The 19,649-nt window shown below is 48.4% G+C and overlaps 1 protein-coding gene across 4 annotated transcripts in view; it reads left to right on the top strand.

The window, feature by feature from the left end:
* Window positions 1-18,949, top strand: part of ARHGAP45 (Rho GTPase activating protein 45) — a 66,815-nt gene extending 47,866 nt beyond the window's left edge. For all 4 annotated transcript variants that reach the window (XM_077332063.1, XM_077332065.1, XM_077332062.1 and 1 more), the window contains exons 14-21: window positions 3,289-3,443; window positions 5,439-5,602; window positions 6,726-6,914; window positions 8,707-8,844; window positions 12,238-12,467; window positions 13,140-13,377; window positions 13,482-13,572; window positions 15,271-18,949. In XM_077332063.1, coding sequence (XP_077188178.1) covers window positions 3,289-3,443; window positions 5,439-5,602; window positions 6,726-6,914; window positions 8,707-8,844; window positions 12,238-12,467; window positions 13,140-13,377; window positions 13,482-13,572; window positions 15,271-15,578 — 1,513 coding nt within the window. In that variant the 3' untranslated portion in view covers window positions 15,579-18,949. The remainder of the gene's footprint in view (window positions 1-3,288; window positions 3,444-5,438; window positions 5,603-6,725; window positions 6,915-8,706; window positions 8,845-12,237; window positions 12,468-13,139; window positions 13,378-13,481; window positions 13,573-15,270) is intronic.
* The last annotated feature ends 700 nt before the right edge of the window (window positions 18,950-19,649 follow it).

Genomic DNA, 19,649 nt, shown 5'->3' with positions numbered 1-19,649 from the left:
ACAACAAACCTGGGAGATCAGTCAGACTCAGTCAGACTGAGAGAGGAAGAGAGAACCAAGTACCCTGAGAATGGACGGATACTCGGCTTGGGAAATAAAAACTTGAACTTCCTTTAACGCAACAGTCTGTGGGAGAACTATAAACATCATCTGCAAAATGACAGCTCAGGGCCGTTCCGCATTCGTCCAAAATAGCACAATGGTTACTAATTGAAATTGCTACAGTTTTGCCGTTATGCACAACGTCCTTGACAATCTGCAACACTCCTGAAACCGATCCGCAAAAAGCGCTTCATTGTAGCGCTTTCAGGGAAATCCCAAAAAGTGGATTCACTCTCCGGAAAGCGCTACACTCCTGCAACCAATCTGCAACACTAGCAGAAAAGTTCTGTGCATTACCATTGTTGCAGTTTCCCCCTGGCTCTCTCCTCTGATCTTCCGGTGAAGCGATCGCCATTTTTCTTTCTCCGAGCGAGCGGAAATCAACGCACCGGCAAGCCTTTGTTTACCCAGCGAGGCTTCCCCGGCTGCAGTCCCTCTGTTTAAAGTCACCAAACACAAGCAACACAGAGGCCCGTTTGCTGGTTTATTTTCCCTTTATTTTTCACACTATTTTCGGCCGAAAATGGCGTCCATGAGGGGGGGTTTCACTCGGGGGGGAGCGTGGCAATGATGAAATGGCAGCTCAAACATCACCAGCAAGCTGGATGGGTCTCTCCGTTGCAACGAATCAACGCAGATTCGTTGCAACATGTTTTTTTTTTAAAAACCTTCCTTAAAGGGAAAGGGGCTGTTTGGGAGCATGATAACAGCCGCCCATTAGCTGCTTGACGGCCAGGGGTGGGATACAGCTCAGCAATATCGCTTCCTGGCTAGCGATTTTTGCCGAGACCAGAAACCTGTGGGAAACGATAGAAACGCAACTGGATTCTACTACAAAGGAAGGTATGCATAATGACGAATTCCACTATTTAAAATGGCGATTTTTCGTTCCGCAAACAATTTGCAACATGGATCCCGGTGCGGAATGGCCCTCAGAGTTTTATTTCCCTTTGTCCCATGTCTGCCTCGTTTGTTTCCATGCATCCCCAGGAGTCATTACCTTGTTACACCACGGATGGAAGCTCAGAAGAGGCAAATCCACTGCTATTGTGTCCAGTTTGAGTCTGGCCAAGGAAGATTTCCAAGAAGCAGTGTAGCGGTCCTCCCCTAGCTTGTTTTCCATTGTTTGCAGCAAACATTGTTTGCAGCAAGGAAATGAAAGATCCTCCACTCCAGGGGGGATCTTCGGGTGTAGACTTCAAATTGGATTCCCATGTAATCCACAGGGTTGATTCTACCAACTATCTCAATGGTGTAAGCAACTCTCTGCTGTTGGAACTGCTGGAGTAGACAAGAAAGAAATGTTCAAGTTGGCGATGGCAAAAACTTTATTCAAACAACGGAACAAGTCCCTAAGTATAAAACTATCTTACCTTCATGGACCTTTGATATTAATAGACCCAAGTTATATGGCTTAAAAATAAAATATAAGGTATAAAATATAAGGTAGTGTGTTGAAGGCCTTGTTAGTATCCTTGAACAAAGACCAATTCAGAAATAAGTCCACTGATGAAGTAAAATATGAAAACGAGGTTTTATACCTAGGAACTCCTTCTATTATTTGAATAAGGTTTTTGCCATCGCCAGCTTGAACATTTCTTTCTTGTCTACTCATCTTCGGCTGATGGGTCGTCTCTGCTTCTATTAGGTGGAACTGTTTGAGGCAGGTGACAGGACCGCTCCCTGCTAAATTCTTCCCGCCCTACCATCCCCACGGGAAAATGATGCTTCTGTAACCAGCACATCAGCTTGAGGCATTGGGGGGTATTGGGGGGTATTCCTGTATCTTACAAGGTTCTCCCGCCTTACCTTTACTCCTTGGACTCAAGCAAGGAAGGGCTTGCTTCTGGCAAGACTGGGGGCCTTTTTGCACGGCTTCAAAATCGCACAATGGTTGCCAATTGGAAACGCTATTGATTTGGCTTAACGCACGACGTCGTAGACAATCTGCCACACACCTGAAACCAATCTGCAAAATTTTTTTCACTCGGAGGCAGCGTGTTAACGATCAAACGATCAAACGACAGCTCAAACACCCCAGGCAGCTGGATGGGTCTCTCCGTTGCAACGAATCTACACAGATTCGTTACAATGGGTGTGTTTTTTTTTTTAAAAAAACCTTTCTTAAAGGGAAAGGGGCTGTTTGGGAGCATGCTAACGGCTGCCCATTGGCTGCTTGACGGCCAGGGGCGGGATGAGCTCGGCAATAGTGCTTCCTTTCTAGCGATTTCTGCCGAGACCGGAAGCCTGTGGGAAACGCTACAAAACGCAACTGGATTCCACTACAAAGGCAGGTATGCATAACGACGAATTCCACTATTTTAAATGGCGATTTTTCATTCAGTGACCAATTTGCAACAAAGATCCCCGTGCGTAAAGGCCCTAAATGTTTTTCTCTCGAACGTGACTCTTGGCAGATTTTGTCAAACTCCAACATCGGAGAGATTTTCTCTGCATGTTTATGGTACCCGATACCCTCCCTCACATTTTTTTTGTCCGTCTAGCCCTCTCTAGTCAGCGTACTCCAATTCAGGATCATAGAGCCAAACAGTTGCTGTTTTACAGAAATGAACTACAAATCACCAAAGTCCTGCTCAGTGAGAAGAACTATGTTGGATTGTCCAAGGTTGCAAATGTACTTTGTGCAAAGTTAATGTTTAATCCTCTGTGCTTGTCAAAATCTTAGGTTATACATTCGGCTTCTTGCGTACCTTGTATGTTTACTCGAGTTGTGGATATCTTACACATATTTGTGTTGTTATGCCGTTAAAGGTAATCTGTATCTCTACCCCTGGGGAGCTTCCGTGGCAGATCTGGGCCTAGTCTGCACACAATAGATAATGCACATTCAATGCACTTGAGAAGTAGATTTTCCTGTTCTGCCCAGGAAAATCCAGCTGCCAAAGCACATTGAAAGTGCATTATCCTATGTGTGTAGAATGGGCCCTGGATTGGCCAGCTCCTGGTACAAGACCGTGACCACTACCCCACACTAGTTCTCTACTGAATACTGCTTCCCTTCTCCTTCCTCATGTGGCCAGGCTCCCTGGCTCAGTCATCTGCTGTTTGCACCAGTGGATTGGTGGAAAAGTGGGGCAGGAAGTCCCACCCCTTTTAGCAAACGGTTAGACACGATAGCCTATTTGTGGCCTCTGCAAAGCTACTGCATCATTTCCTGTCCTGCAGGTCTCCTCCACTGCTCCGAGCTCGAAAGGGCAGTTCCAGCACCAGTGAAGCTGCAGTGTCTAGCAGCTCCAATACACCTGAAAAAGAGGATGCGGCTTCCGAAGGGGATGCAACAGCAGCCCTGCAGACTGGGCCCACCACTGTCGAGCGACGAGGTGAGCTGATGCCAGCTACAAATGTGTAAGGGGTCCTGTTTACATCTCCCTCTAGGGTGTGCCTTCTGAAATGAAACGGACTTTACCAAATGAATCCCAATTCTGTGAGCCTTGTGCTTGGATGGGGCGTCCTTATAATTCTAATTCCCTGTGTCAGCTTCTGGAAGATTTAGGATGGTATTCCCTCCCCCCAAGTTGGCATAATTTATTGTTCTTATCATCACAAATGGCAACTGGAGAGTGCGGACCTCTAATCGGGCGAGCCAAGTTTGATTCCCAGTTCCTCCTCTACATGCAACCAGCAGGGTGACCTTGGGCTCGCCACAGCACTGATAAAACTGTTTTGACCGGGCAGTGATATCAGCGCTCTCTCAGCCTCACCCACCCCACAGGGTGTCTGTTGTGGGGAGAGGAAAGGGAAGGCAACTGTAAGCTGCTTTGAGACTCCTTCGGGTAGAAAAAAGCGGCATATAAGTACCAACTCTTTTTCTTCCTCTGTAAGCCCTGTGCCCAGAGTACCTTCAGAGAGGGGGATGAAAGAGACAGTGGAAGGTCCAAACATGGGTGTCAGTTTGATGCTCAAGACAGGGCATCTGCACATGCCAAGCCCAAAAAGCCACTGGGAGGTATCTTGCTGAATGGCGTTTTCCAACTTAAATTCTCTGCCCATACAGAGCAAAAAGGCTTTTCAGGGGGGAAATGAAACCTAAATCCACATGCCAAATTCTGCACTTCCTTATCAGAATTTTGCTAAGATCACAGACAGTGTAGTACCAGGCTTTGTCCTGAAAGGCCTGAGTTCAGATTCTGCTCAGCCACAAAGCCACAGCTGCAAGCATCTAGCCCAGGTGCATAGCCACGGAACCTGTGCTCTGATTGGCTTCTTAGGCGGGCAGAGTCATCAGGGGCACAAGTCCTGGCCAACATCCATCAAGGAGAGTGAGAAGAAAAGCAGCTTGAAAGCCCAGGCCATGTGCTCAGGTAGCTGACCAGTCTTCTGTCCCTTGGGACTTGACTCTGCCTTCTGGGGTTCCTCTCTGGTCCCAAATTAATCACTGCAGGACATCTTCCCATGCAGGAAGGTGTTCAGCGGCCCTGGGGATGCCTTGCCATGAAATAGGATTCTTAGAACCTGTAGGGTTAGAGACTGCTGAGAGGTATGTAAAATGTTTTGTAAGGCCATGAGAACTGAGAGAGGGCAGCCCCTGAAGAAGCATGCATGCACACAAAAGCTTATACCCAGAATAAACCTTGTTGGTCTTAAAGGTTCCACTGGACTCAAGCTTTGTTCGACCGGTTGCTTCAGTACGTGCAGATATCACAAAGAGCAACAGTGACACCGAGTGGCAGAATATTTGCATCACTTTCAAGATCCTGTTGGGGTCTTCCTAGCTGGCCCCCATTGCTTGACGGTGCATGGTACAAGGAAGGACCCTTGACTCCTGAACTTTAACTAACATGGGGGCAATGTGTGCTAGTAGCTGCAGGGTGGAGGGATGCACCAATGCCTTACTCAGACTTGAGTGGGTGTTCTGGTCTCACTCCAAGCCTTAGTTCCTCTCTAGGTTCTGTTACTTCCCCCTGTTTCCACCTGTGTTTTTGGGTACAAAAAGAAGAAGAGGAAGAAAAAGTAGTAGTAGTAGTAGTAGTAGTAGTAGTAGTAGTAGTAGTAGTAGTAGTAGTAGTAATTTCCACTATCCAAACCCTGCAATAGGAAACTGGTTTATTAAGAGCCAGCATGGTTGTGGTAATTAGGATGTCAAACCAAAAACTAGGAAACCCAAGTTTCAATCTCTGCTCTGCCACAAATGCGTGCCCAGTGACCTTGAACCAGTCACATTCTTCCTGCCTAATCTACCTCACAGGGTTGTTGTGAGGATAAAACAAAGAACAGAAGGACAGTGCCAGCTGCTTGGGGTCCCCTTTGGGGGGAAAGGTGGACTATGTATAAATAAAATGGGATGTGAAATTGGCTTTTCTGTCTCTCTCTGCCAGGATTTGCTGTCACAGTCCCAGAAATCGCCTCCCCTCCTGGCTCTTTCCGAAACGTCGGTTTATCCAAAGCTGCCCGGACCCACCGGCTGAGGAAGCTGCGGACCCCTGCCAAGTGCCGGGAATGCAACAGCTATGTCTACTTCCAGGGGGCAGAATGTGAAGAGGTAGGAAGGACGTTTTGGCCCTGGGGCACAAATTCAGGCAATGATGGCAAAAAAACATCAGAACGGCCCACTCTGGTTCAGACTGACAGTGCCTCCAAAACTACCCTCCTGTTTAACACAGCGACTCACCAGATGAAAACACACACACATCTCAGAGAAGCAGCAAGGGCCAGCATTTGGGGGACCTGGTTTTGAACCCCCATTCTGCTCTGACCAGTCTCTACCAAACCTACCTATCCAGCCTCCGTTTAAAAATTCCCAAAGATGGAGAACCCACCACTTCCTGTGGAAGCCTGTTCCACTGAGGAACCGCTCTAACTGTCAGGAACTTCTTCCGGTTGTTGAGACGGAATTTCTTTTGCATTAATTCCATCCCATTGGATCCAGTTGGTCCCTCTGGGGCTTGGTTCTGCTCCTTCAGACCAACATGGTTGCCCACTGGATTCTACCTTTACAAGGTTGTTGTGGAAAGATCCCCACTGGAGAGAAAGTAGGGTATAAATAATAAATCAGAATAAGACATATGCAGAAGGGCATGGAGGGCCAAAGCCTCTTTGAGTCATTCCTTTCCTGCTTCCAAGACCTGTAGCAAGTAGCCCCCCTCCCAGTACAGGTATCAGGAAAGATCCCTTTCCTCCCAGAAGGGGCCTTGCAGTTCTGCTCTCTGCCAAGAAGTTGTCACGACTTCTCTCGGGGAGTCATCATCCAAAAGGCCAAACTCTTCCTTCCTAAGCACAGGCTTAGTGTGCTTCGTACAGGGACCAAAAGCGCCAGAGCTTTCCTTTCCATTCCGGAGAGACCTTGTGCCCGAGATGACTTCCCTCCCAACAGCAGTTCGCCACCTGGGGCAGGTATCTGGAAATCGCACGTCGATGGTGCCGTGCCACCTGGTGGGATGCCAGGGATGCCACCGCCGCTTCGGGTTTTGTTGGATTATTTTTTATGCTTTTGAACTTTTAATGTATTTGGGGGTTTCATTGGGGATTTCATTTGTGTGGTAACCTGTCATGAGCCTTATGGGAGTTGTGGACTAGAAATCTAACAACAACAACAACAACAACAACAATAATGCGCTGGCATTGCATTCCCTGCCTCACGTTTCGTTTCTTTCCGTCTTTTGTAGTGTTGTTTGTCCTGCCACAAAAAATGCCTGGATACGCTAGCCATCCAGTGCGGGCACAAAAAACTCCAAGGCAAGCTGCAGCTCTTTGGCCGGGACTTCCAGCAGGCTGCCCGTGCCAGTGCCGATGCTGTTCCCTTCATCATCAAGAAGTGCATCTGTGAGATTGAGAAACGAGCGCTGAAAATGAAGGTGGGGTCCCAGCGATGCCTCATTGGGAGTTCTAGCGGCATCCCTGGTGTGACACGCCTTCCCTCTCTCTGTGTTATGTCAATCATGATTACGGGTGCCCCACTTCCCCAGTCAGGGCAGAATTTCAGGGTCGGTATTTACTGAGCTTTTTTGCCTTCGGATGAGAGCACCAGCTTTGGTGGGGTAACTTCAACCAAACTCTGGCCCAGGTGGGTTGAGGTCACTCCCTGGCAAGTCACATGAAAATGCAGCAACAAGAACAAAGCTTTATTGAAGAAATGGCAGAAAAGGTATCAGAAGCAAGGCCTGTAGTTCAGTGGAGTCATAATGCACATAAAATAACACAGACCAACTGTTAAATCCGTGGGGTTCGGTCAGCTCTTTATTAGGATCTCAGCTGGGTGGTACAAGAGGCAAAATGGAACCCAAAAACCCTTCAAGAGCTCCAACACACACAAACAATGGCTCTTTCCACCAGTCAGTTTCGATTTAAAGTGACTGGATCCTGAGAAACGGATCTAGCAGCGCATTAGCCAATTACATTCCCTGCACCAATCCCACCTCAGACCTTAAGCTCGGTCCTCAGTCAAGTCGCTAACAGAACCGCCACATTAGCGATCCCCAACCTGTAGGCCGCGGACCACATGTGGTCCTTCGACTAATTGGAGGTGGGCCCCGAGGGACGCCTTCTCTCCCCCCCCCGGCTCTTTACTTCATCCCCCCCAGCCCTTTACAACACACTTCATTGTTGTGGTATGTCTGTATCTTATTTTGAAGGGATGTTTAAACATTACCATAGCGATCAGAGAGTGTTAGGGCAGTGGTTGAGAGTAGAGGAGTAAACTACCCCACCCCCACTGGGCCTCAGTAAAAGGCGTTGAGTGGTCCCCGGTGAGTGGTCACCGGCATTGAGTGGTCCCCGGTGATAAAAAGGTTGGGGACCACTGCGCTACATGACACGAACTGACTGTAGTACTCCCTTAGGCTAATGGCAGCCACTGCTGATGGTCCAGAGCAGGGGTATTCAAACTGTGGCCCTCCAGATGTCTATGGACTACAATTCCCATGAGCCCCTGCCAGAATTTGCTGGCAGGGGCTCATGGGAATTGTAGTCCACGGACATCTGGAGGGCGGCAGTTTGACTACACCTGGTCCAGAGCTTCTCTTCAGGCAACAAGAGTGGGGAGGGAAGGAAAGGAGATAAGAAGGAAATATTTCCTCTCTCTTCTGTAGTTTACAGTAGAGATATTGTCAGCCATAACCTCCTGGACCGTCCCAGCCAATCACAAGGCTGTCTCCATGGAGCTGCCGGGGGTGAAAACAAATTCTCCCCCCCCAAAAAAAAAACATAACCAGATTCACAGTTTAACTGTGTGAGCTAATTAATGGGCTCTTGTGATGACCCTCCCAGTGGGCAATTCCTTACAAAGGTCATGTGGTAGTGGCAAAACCCTGGTGAGCAGGGAGGGGCAGGACCTTCTGGCCCCTTCAGCCAGAACTGAATCTGGCCTGACTCTTAACAAGGCATGACTATGTGTGAGCCAGCATTTCCAGAAATGGTTACTGCTGACAACCCAGCCTCTGCTGACCAAAAGCCCTCTGGGAGAACACCCTGTGCTTCCAAGGTGTGTGTGGTGCCTCTCCAAGTGGAGCACCTGACCCTTCAGGGAAGCTCATCCAGAACATCAGAACCCAGCCAGAACCCAAACGTAGGTCATTGCCTCAAACGTTAGAGCTGATAAGTTTAAAATCAGTGAATTCTTCTCTTCTGGCATCCCTTCGTCTCCCGCAGGGTATCTATCGGGTCAATGGCGTCAAAACCCGAGTGGAGAAGCTGTGCCAAGCCTTTGAGAATGGGAAGGAGCTGGTGGAGCTCTCCCAGGCTTCCCCGCATGACATCAGTACCGTTCTGAAGCTCTACCTGCGACAGGTGAGGCTGGCAACAATGGTTCAGTCATCTGCAGCTGGGAGAGGGGCAACTGAAAGAGACCTGGATTCAGAACATCTTCCCTGCAAGGAATTGTAAAGGGGGAGAGATTAAGAAAAACTCAGAAAAAGGGAGGTAGAGTCTGAACTGGTAGAAAACAATGTTTTAGAATAATAATAATAGAGTTGGAAGGGACCTCCAAGGATAACCCCCTGCATGATGCAGAAACTCACAACTTCCTGCCCACCCAATCACAATCTGCCTATACTGTGTTCATATACTGAACACAATACTCCAAGTGAGTACTAACCAGAGTGGAGTAAAGTGGTAACTTAACCTCACGTGATCTGTACACTATACTTCTTTTAATACAGCCCCAAATCCCATTTGCCTTTTTAGCTAACAAGTCACACTGCTAACTCATATTCAGTGTCTGGTCCAGTAAGACCCCCCAGATCCTTTTCATACTTACTACTGCCAAGACAACTCTCACCCATCCTATAGTGATGCATTTGATTTTTCCTACCTAAATGCAGAATTTTACATTTATCACTATTAAAACTCATTTTAGTCCAGTTTTCCAGCCCGTTAAGATCATCCTGTATCCTGATTCTGTCTTCTGCTGTGTTTGTTATCCCTGTGTTTGTTATCATCTGCAGATGTTATAAGTATTCCCTCTATTCCTTCATCCAAATCATTCATGCTGAACAACATAAAGCCCAGGGCAGATCCCCAAAGCACTCTACTCATCACTCCTCTCCAAGAAGATGATGAACCATTTACAAGCACCCTTTGGATGTGATCTGTCAACCAGTTTTCAATCCACCTAACAGTAATAGGAACCATACCACAGTTTACCAACTTGCTCAAAAGAATATCATTCGGAAACTTATCAATAGCCTTATTGAAATCAAGGAAAACTATGTCCACAGCACTCCCTTGATCTACCAAGGTAGTAACTTCCCCCCCCCCCAAAAAAAGAGATAAGGTTAGGGCTATTGTGCACCCAGAAAATATAGTGGGGCTTTTTTTTCTTTATCAAACTGCCTGGAGCAACGCATACTCATTGCTCCAGCCAAGCAGTACAAAAAAATAATTTCCCCAATAGTTGATGCACAAGCAGATCCCCCCAACCCCTCCCCCAAAAAAGGTGAAAAATTACTTCTCTTAAGCTTCAAGGCTGAGGGGGGGGAGGTGGCATTAAAATAAGCACTATGCATGTATGATTAGATGCATAGGCATAGCAATGGAAAAGTTTCACTTTAAAAAAAGATTGGTTTCCCTTTAAGAATGGGGAGAAAGGTGATTGGTTTTCTGCCATGATTGACAGGGAAAGAGAGACTCATGGGTATAGTGAATCCCTCTCCTCCATTTTAATCAGCCGTGCAGAGTGCCAGGAAGCGGGAGAAGAAAGCCAGAGAGTGAGAAGGTGAGGGGGAAGGGGTGATTTTTATAGTAGTAAGCCATTGCGCTGGCTTAACACTATTTTTTTAGACATGCAGAATTGCCCTTAGTCTGACATGACTTCTTCTTGAGAAAGTCATGCTGACTCTTCGTAATTACAGCCATCTACTCAACCTGCTCAAGGACCGACTGCTTGATTATTTGTTTTAGTACCCTTGGATGCAATTCTTCTGGCCCAGAAGATTTTGTTTCATTTAAAGAAACTAGGTATTTATGGACTAACCCTACAGTGATCCTAGGCCACAACTCCCATGTCTCATTCCATGAATTGATTTTTTCATATTGAGCTCAATTCCCCTTTCAAGAGAAGACTGAAGAGAAGTAGGAATTGAGCAATTCAGCCCTCTCTTCATCACCTGTTACATTGTCACTTCCTGGTCCCTACAATGGTCCTACCATGTCCCTATTCTTTTTCTTACTTCGGATATAACGAAAGAACCCTTTCTTATCATTTTTAGCATTTCTTGCTAGCCTAAGCTCATACTGGGTTTTAGCTTTTCTAACACTCTTCCTACAAGCATTGGTTATTTGTTTATATTCCTTTTTGGTCATAAGGTCCTCCTTCCATTTCCTAAATGAGTTTATTATTCCACTAGTCTAGTAGTAAAGCGTACCGTAATACAATGGCTGCTAGTTCATGGTTTGGTGTGGGTTTTGTGCACCACTTCGAAGCGGGCAGCTCTAAGAGGAGGTCTCTCTGTGTGCATCTATCCTGATCCAAAGGAGGTTCAAGCACATCTAGGAAGTGTAGAATTCCAGAACATCTGTCTTGCAATCTTGCCTCCCCTCTGCAGTGTGTTCTTGACCTGGAAGAGTCCAGGGAGTGCTAGGTGGCTGGTTGGGTGGCTGCAGAGGTATTGTACCCTTTGGAGGCCTCTCTTTCATGGACTATTTCCAGCCCAGGGGTAGCCAACCTCCAGGTGGGGCCTGAAGATCTCCTGGAATTACTGCTCATCTCCAGACTACGAAGGTCAGCTCCCCAGGCAGTAATGGCTGGCTTGGAGGGTGGACTCTGTACCCTTTTGAAGCCCCACTTACAAATCTCTTTTTCATTGGTTAGGAAAGGTGGCAACTCCCAGCCATATATCTTTAAGCCAGAGACGTCCCTGGCTGGATGTGTGATAACATTAAGATTGCTTGACCTCTTTGCACCTGAGTGTTATTGGGGTCAGCTGGTTAGACTTGCCTCACTAGATCTTCTCAATTGACCCAGCTCTGGCACACCAAAACATCTGCTAATTCTAAATGGGGAAGGTTTCTTGGGTGAGCGGCCTCATGGCGAGTCCTGGCACCCATCCACAAGGGCTCTTTGGGTATCCATTGGATAAAGTATTTTCTTAGAGAAATTAGACTTGCCTGAACTATGCTTGTCTACCAGCTGTAGGAGGAGGTGAGATAGTTAGGATTTTTTTCCTTTAATCTCTATCATACTGTTTATTTGTATTGCCACTCTGGTTTTCTGGCCACTTTTAATACACTTTTCTACCAACGTTTGGCTCTGATGAGTTTTATTGTCTCTCTGTGCCTTGTGGGACGCACGGAGGGCAATAGAGAGACCCCTTAATCTCCCTCACAATATGCAGAGGAGCCAATATCTGAATCAGTACAGTCCACTCTGCTCCTTTTGGGCTCTACTAGTGTCACCTCCTCCTTCTCCCTCCCCAAGGAGCCACCTCGTTCTCCTCAGGTTGTGGCTCATTGGGCAGAGTCTCTGCTTGGCATGCAGAAGGTCCAGGTTCACTGCCCTCCACCTCCAGTGGAAAGCATCGGGGAAGAGGTGACATGAAATACCCGAGACCCTGGACAGCTGCTGCCCATCTCTGATGGACCAATGACCCAGTATTGGGCAGTTTCATGGGCCAGCTGAGCACAGATAAGCATTCTTTTTGACCATGGATTGGAACAAAGAACTGTTTTCCTTGTTTCGGTCAGCTCCCGGAGCCCATCCTTCCCTTCCGCATGTACAACAGCCTCATGGGGGCGGCTAAGGAGAGCCTGCAGGCCGGGGCTGAGGGCAAGGCCGCAAAGAACGTTGTGGAGGACAAGGGGGCCGAGACGGACCAGGCAGTGGTGACCTTGGTGGCGAAGCTGAAGGAACTCCTCCGCTCTCTTCCCCCAGAGAACCTGGCCACTTTGAAGTACATCATGCAGCACCTGAGAAGGTGAGATGCAGAGCAGGGGTTGCCCACTCCCTGGGGCCCCACATCCCAGTCCGGGCCTTCCGACGGAAACTCCTCAGGACCCCTTTAGACCACAGTCTGTTCCCTACAACAAGCAGCAGCTCAGCGTGGGACATTCCGCCTCAGGCGGAAGCCTGGACTCTCTGGGAAGCTTTTGCCAAGTTCTGAGAAACCAAGTAGTGGGGTTCCAAATGTTTCCAGGACGGTCCTATTGAGAACAGAGACCCAGATTTCACTCCATGGGGTAGGGAGACCCTGGGAACGTGAGTCTCTCAAACATCTTGGGTTAAGATCTGTGAACTCAGAGGGGACAATGGTTCAGTGGCAGAGTGCATCCAAGAACTCCAGTTCAGCCTGGTATGTTTGGTAGCATAGTTGGGAAAGATGTCCAAGACAGATCTTTGGACACTTTGCTATATATATAATATATATATTATAGGGAATTATATAATATATATAATATAGGGAAGTGTGCTTCAGACCCTTTTAGATTCAACCAAATCGACTTGGGTTCATTCCAAAGCAGTCCAAATTTTTCCCCGTGCACATGCCTGCACATCTTTTCAGAGGTTAAGGTAAGGTAGGAACTCATGTATTGAGCCTCAGCCTTATCTACCCAAGACTGAATATCTCTTCTCCAATGTACTTCTTTAGGATTGTGGAGGTAGAACAAGACAACAAGATGACCTCTGGCAACTTGGGCATTGTCTTCGGCCCCACTTTGATGCGCCCCCGGCCCACGGAGGCCACCATCTCTCTCTCATCCCTGGTGGACTACCCCCATCAGGCTCGTATTGTCGAGGCCCTCATCGTCTTCTATTCAGCCATCTTTGAAGAGGATGGTGTATTTCTGGAAGAAACACCAGAGGAGGAGGGGACGGCCTGTAACCCGGTCAGTGATCCTTTGGAGGAGGTTCAATAGTCCCAGAAGCAACCTTTTGACTGACTGCTTCCTCTTTGACAAGCTTAACTCGTTAACTTGCTTCCTGTTTGTAGGAAGATGCTTGTGATCTGCCACATGGCAGCCTCCCATGTCTTGCGGAGACCATTGGCCAGACTGAAAATGCGGACAGCGACTCCTACAGAGGTGAGAGGGAGCCTCGGTCCCAGAAGGCAGGCTCGGGAGATTTCATTTGGCCTGCAGAGGAGAGATATTTTCTTTCTCTGTGTAGGCCTGATCATCCTTATCCATTATTGTTCCTCTATATATTTATGAAACAGCCTAGGGGTGGGACCTATCTGGCTGTCCAAGTTGGAATAGGGCCAATCAGGCTGCAGCCAGCTTTGCCCTAATTGGCCCTGCCCCTGCAGCTCCCGCCCTCTGTCCCTGGACTCTAGGCTCTTTGCTCTCAGATGCCTCAGTGCCTGGAGCCAGCAGCAGGTAAGGGGAGAGGGCCCTGGCCAAAGGGTCGTGGTGGAGGGCCTCCTAACAAGGGCCTCTTGGCCTGCTAGGCTGGGCCTGAGAGAGCCTCCTGGCCTGCTGACTGCTCGTTAAGGACTGCTAAGTTGCTGACTAGCTGACTGCTAAGGAGCTCTGTCCCAGGCCTGCTAACGTGGTGCCCAGCCCCCGCCTGCCCCACTTGATATGGCTACGAGATGCAGCCCAAAGCCACTTTAAGCTGCCTGGCCAGAGGCCAGGAGAGGGGACCCTTTCAAGGCCCATTCTTAGGAATGGGCTTTGAAGCTAGTGAAGGAATAAATGGTTGATGCAGTGGAAGCAGATCCTGTCTGGGCAGAGTCCCCTGGAAGCCTTCCTCCAGTCTGGAATGCAAATAATTGAAGAAGGCAAAACTTTTTCAGGGTGTCTCTTTTGTACAACCTACCTCATCTTACCAATTTTTAGGAAGCAAAGCAGATCCTTTTCTCATTTGGAAAACGGACTATTGATGGTTTCCATTTTGTTTGCTTTTTTCCTGTTTTACACAGTTGTTTTTATGTCAGGATTTATTATTTTTTCTATTCTATTGTTGTTGTTGTTCTTGTTGTTATTTATTCAGCTTGTATACCACCCCTCTCCATGAACAGGCTTGGGGCACTTCACAACAATAGGATAAAACAATAATAAAACAATTAAAACAGCATAAAAATACTAAAATTAACAGTTTCCTAGCAGCAAATAGCAAAGCCTCCCCCTCCCCCAGCCATCTTCCATCTGGCCTGGCCTGGCCTGGCCTGGAGTGCTATCTTACAGGACCTGCAGAACTGTGATAGCTCCATCAGGGCCCTGACTCTCTCAGCCTTCTCCCCGGCCCCAAAAGCACACCTAGCGCCCCTTGTATTTAGAAGAAGAAGAAGAAGAGTTGGTTCTTATATGCCGCTTTTCCCTACCCGAAGGAGGCTTAAAGCGGCTTACAGTCGCCTTCCCTTTCCTCTCCCCACAACAGACACCCTGTGAGGTAGGGGAGGCTGAGAGAGCCCGGATATCACTGCCTGGTCAGAACAACTTTATCAGTGCCATGGCGAGCCCAAGGTCATCCAGCTGGCTGCATGTAGGGGAGCGCAGAAGCAAACCTGGCATGCCAGATTAGAAGTCCGCACTCCTAACCACTACACCAAACTGAGCGGGACCATCACACAGTCCCTTCCTAGTGCCGATGCTAGCTTTCTGGCTGTTCCCTGTAGGACAGGCAAGCATGGACCTTGGTGAGCTCTAAAATTAAGAATTGCGCCAGGGATACCCTTGCAAACTTTACAAGTACAACGGGCTTGGTCCCTAGTTTATACAATAACTCTGCTATTTGTATTACATTAACTTCTCTATATTTTTACCAACATTTCTCCGCAGGAGCTGGTAAAGAGCAGTATATCGATTCTGATTCAGAGCAGGAAGATGGAGCAGAGGCAGAGGCCGACAGACGACCGGAGACGGGCCTAGGTGCCCCGGGCAGCGAGACCAGCAGTGACGACGAAATGCCATCCCACACCGAAACTAGTGAGGAAGGCTCTCTGCCCAGAACGTCTAGCGTCAGTCAGTCTGATTCAGAGATCATCTCATGCCCAATGCGTCTCCCAAGGCAGGAAGATGGCCCTCTGGATCTGGAAGACGATGCAGTCTTTAGCAAAGGGACGGAGGGGGAGAACGGGAAAGGGTAGCCCAGGATACTGAGCGGGACCATCACACAGTCCCTTCCTAGTGCCCATGCTAGCTTTCTGGCTGTTCCCTGGAGGACAGGCAAGCATAGCCCTTGGTGAGCTCTAAAATTAAGAATTGTGCCAGGGATACCTTTGCAAACAAAACCAACAGGGCACAAAAGCCCCTCTTGTGCAGGAAGGAATTCTCCTCTTCAGCCAATTTTCTCTCCCTGGTCCTGTGTCAAAGAGGCTTTTCTTTCAACCCATTTTGAAAACATCCCCACCCTGAAACTGTATTGGTAAACTGCACAGGTATGGGTTGGCGTGGCTTAATTTTTAAAAAGATAGCATCAACAGATGCAGCTAAATGGAGAAAGCCATTTTACGAGGGCAGGACATATTGAAGACAGGAAACTGAGGCTAGACTTACCCATAAACACATGAAGCTGCCTTCTACTGAGTCAGATCCCCTTGGCCCATCCAAGTCAGAATTGTCTCCTCCTATGGGCAGTGGCTGTCCAGGCTCTCAGGTCCTTCATCTCCCCACTCACCTGGGCCTTTTTAACTGGAGATGCCACTGTCCCTCCTCATATTGGCACGCGATCGAGGGATCTAGGGGTGTCGTTTTTCTTTTTTTAATCCTGCCATTTCTCCCATAGCACTAGATGGCAGCCATTACTTCCCCCTCCTCCAGTTTATTCTCACGCCATCCCTGTGAGTTGGGCTAGGCTGTGAGTGAATGGTCCCAGAGGAACTTGGGGACAGAGATTTGAACAGCTCTGGCTGCCTCAGGTTTTTGGTGATCGCCGAGGCGGCCAAACTGTGGCAAAGCACTCACCCCTAATTTGAACCCCAATGGCCACTGCCCCTTAAGCATTACTCCTAGAAGCGCTTATTGAAGGTCTAGTGGGGGGGTTTGTCAAGAAACTAAAGAACCTTCCCTCCTTTTATTGACCCATTAGAGCAGTGGTTCTCATCCTTGGGGTCGCGACCCCATTTGGGGTCACTTGGCCCCTTTCCCGCGGTCACCAGGTTGCCCACCACCAAAGCTGCGGCAGCGGCGGGTGGCGGCAGCGTGTGGTGGTGGTGGAGATGTGCGGAGGTGACGGCCAGTGGCCTGCAGAGGCAGCAGAGCCATGGCAATGGCCACCTCCATGCACCTCGATTGTTGTGCGCATGCATGCGCATGCCACCTGCATGTGCGCGCACACTGCCGCTGCACCAGCCACCAGGGAAGTTGGGGTCGCAGCAAAGAGAAAGTTGAGAACCGCTGCATTAAAGGAAGGGGAAAGGCATTTCTGTCTCACTGACCTCATCTTGAGTCAGATGCTGCACACAACCAAACACAGAAATTCTTCAAGACAACAACTGCTTTATGCAGACCTTTATGCAAGATCAGACTTAAATCAGCACAACAGCTCTCCAGGGACGGGGGGGGGGGGTGTTTCTTGCGTTTGCCGAGTGCATGCTCTGCCTGAGCTACATTCATGGTCCAGGTGACTTGAACCCAGCCTACTGCACGGGAGGGGGGGGGGAACACTAGATTCCTGTTGTTAATGAGAGATCTTATAATGCTCTTCCCATTCAGATTTTGAGACAGCTGAAGCTCTCCACTTTCTGCAGTACAGGGAAAGAACCTCCGAATCAGGGCAGATGACCCCTTTGAATGTGCACACGATCCATTTTTTGCACAGTAAGGACAGAGGTTTGCACCATTCATGTGAACCACCAGATGGCTGTGCATATATTGTATAATAAGATGACATTTTCCTGCTTCCTGGAGGTAGATTAGAGGGCGTTTCTGCACACAGGAAATGTAGCCGTACAGCCTCCGAAGGTAGGCGGCATATTCCGGCCCCTCCACATGACATTGCCTACCTCCAGAGGCTGGCCAGCAGCCTGCTCACGATTTCCTCCATTTTAACTTTGGGAATCCCCAAAAATGGATTCGCCACACTAAAATGCATGATCCTTTGGCGAACAACCAGCCTACAACCAGCGGAAAGGAGATATGGAGGGTGAAATGTGCTGTAGCCTGCTCAGTGTTGTCCCACCCTCGCTCCTGCCCTCCCCCTCCATTTCCTGCCCAGCAAAGGAGGCAGATCCCCCCACTCCTCATTTAAAATGGCATTAAGTCTTTCTTTAGTTGCTATAACTAAATGCATCCTTCCCTTCTTCTTCAGTTCTCAGGCCCCCGTCTCTTCTTCTCCTCTCTCCCCCCTATTCCCTGCTGCTCAGACATTCCATGCCTTTCCACAGCCGCCTGGGACTCCTTCTCTCCCTCCCCAAGTACCTCTTAAGCTGGGCGTTACACAGGTGGCGTGGAGGCAGCAGCCGGCCTAAGAGGTGCTGGGGAGAGAGAGGGTGGGAAGGAGTCTGACTGTAGAATGGCATGGAATGTCTGAGCAGCAGGGGAATAGGGAGAAGAGAGGAGAAGAATGGATGGGGAACTGAAGAGGAAGGGAAGGATGCACTTAATTAAAAACAACTAAAGAAAGACTTAATGCTGTTTGAAATGACGGGGGAGGGGAATCTGCCTTCCTCACCATGCCCTCCGCTGGCTGACCATGTTTTTTTTGGGGGGGGGGCTTTAACTAACATGGCAGTGCATTTACATAGGACTTGAATACACATTGCTACGTGTAAGTTTCAAGTTCTTTTTTTTTTTAAGGGCTAGACCAACAAACCACCGATTGGTTGGCCACATTGATTGACAGGCCGAGGAGTGGTGATTGAAAGAGTGCATTGCGTAGCATGTGAGAAGGGGAAAAGGCGAGAAGACACAGGAAGGCTTTAAAGTGTGGAGGGGGAGAAATAGCGTGATTTAATATCACACTATAGCAAGTAGGAGGCCTCTCGCCATTTTGACCACTGTGCGGAATTCCCCAGAGTTTCTCCTTGAGAAAAGAACTTGATATAGACCTTCCTGGATGAGGCTAAAATGGTACTGTTTGTGTGTGTAAACAGGAAGGGGGTATGAATGCTCTGCTTTTAATTATTTGTACATAGCTCAAGCAGGTTTGCTGTCACCGTAGCTAATTTCCTTGAAGAGTTATTTGTGACCTCATTGTCAAACATGCTTGTTTTCTGCCATATTTTATGTAGTTGCAGGAATTTGCATTGCCTTTAGTGCCTGGTCAATTGGGCGCCTCTTCTTGCACCATCTGCCATCCATTTGCCAAATGTTCCTGGGCGTACAGGCCAGTGACCTTGATAACAACCTGTTGACTTTTGCTGCCTTTGATGTTGTCCCACTGAAACCTGGATTCCAGAGGGAAGGGATTTGGATCACTGAGTTTAAAAGCTGAAGCTTTAGTGTTATAGGCCAGTTCCGGCAAAGTACTGATTGAGTTTACTTGCATTGTTTTCAATAAATCAATCCTGTGCATCAAGTCAAGGATTCGTTATTGGGCAAGCTGCAGAAACCTCATGCACAAGGAGGCATGGAGGCGCTGGGTTTTGTAACAGCTTTATACTTTCCCAATTGTGGAACGAAGCAATTAAAGCACAGTATCAGGAACTGCCAAGTTCCTCTCAGAACCGTCTACCAGTGTCTGGCTGGTTGATACAATGCCTCCTGAGGGCAAGAAGCCTCCAGGGGACTGGGTGTGGATGGTTCCCACAACAGCTGGCACTGCCTCCTCCAGCACAGACAGTTTCTGAGACTGAGCAGCAGAGAAAGAAACAACTTCCTTCCCTTTTGGGCTGTTGCTGACGAAAAAGGAGGTGGCACTGGGGAAGTGGGATGCCTCTGCAGGTCTTGCTAAAGAAGCTAAACCCAGGTTCCTTTTCGCTGGCTCCCCGATGACTCAGCCTGCTTCCACAATGGGTCCCAGTGACCTTTTCCCTTTATTTCCACACATCTTGCATCTCCCTTCTCAGAAAAGCTTGTCAGTGCTTCCCCAGCTGGTTATTGAAGGAAAGGAAGCCATAAGCCAGGGGTGCCCAATGTGCACAGTTCACTTGCATAGGAATGAACAACACCAAATCATGTGAAGATCCTGTGGACACAGGGTCTTGACATTCAACTCACCCCTGAAAACCTTCTCTCAAAGGGCTGGTTTGTCAAGATAGTTTTCATGGAATTCCCAG

This window comes from Paroedura picta, chromosome 4 (assembly GCF_049243985.1).
Source record: "Paroedura picta isolate Pp20150507F chromosome 4, Ppicta_v3.0, whole genome shotgun sequence".
In the NCBI taxonomy this organism is placed as follows: domain Eukaryota; kingdom Metazoa; phylum Chordata; class Lepidosauria; order Squamata; family Gekkonidae; genus Paroedura; species Paroedura picta.
Note: the sequence above shows the minus strand (reverse complement) of the source record. Positions and strands in the feature narration are given on the sequence as shown.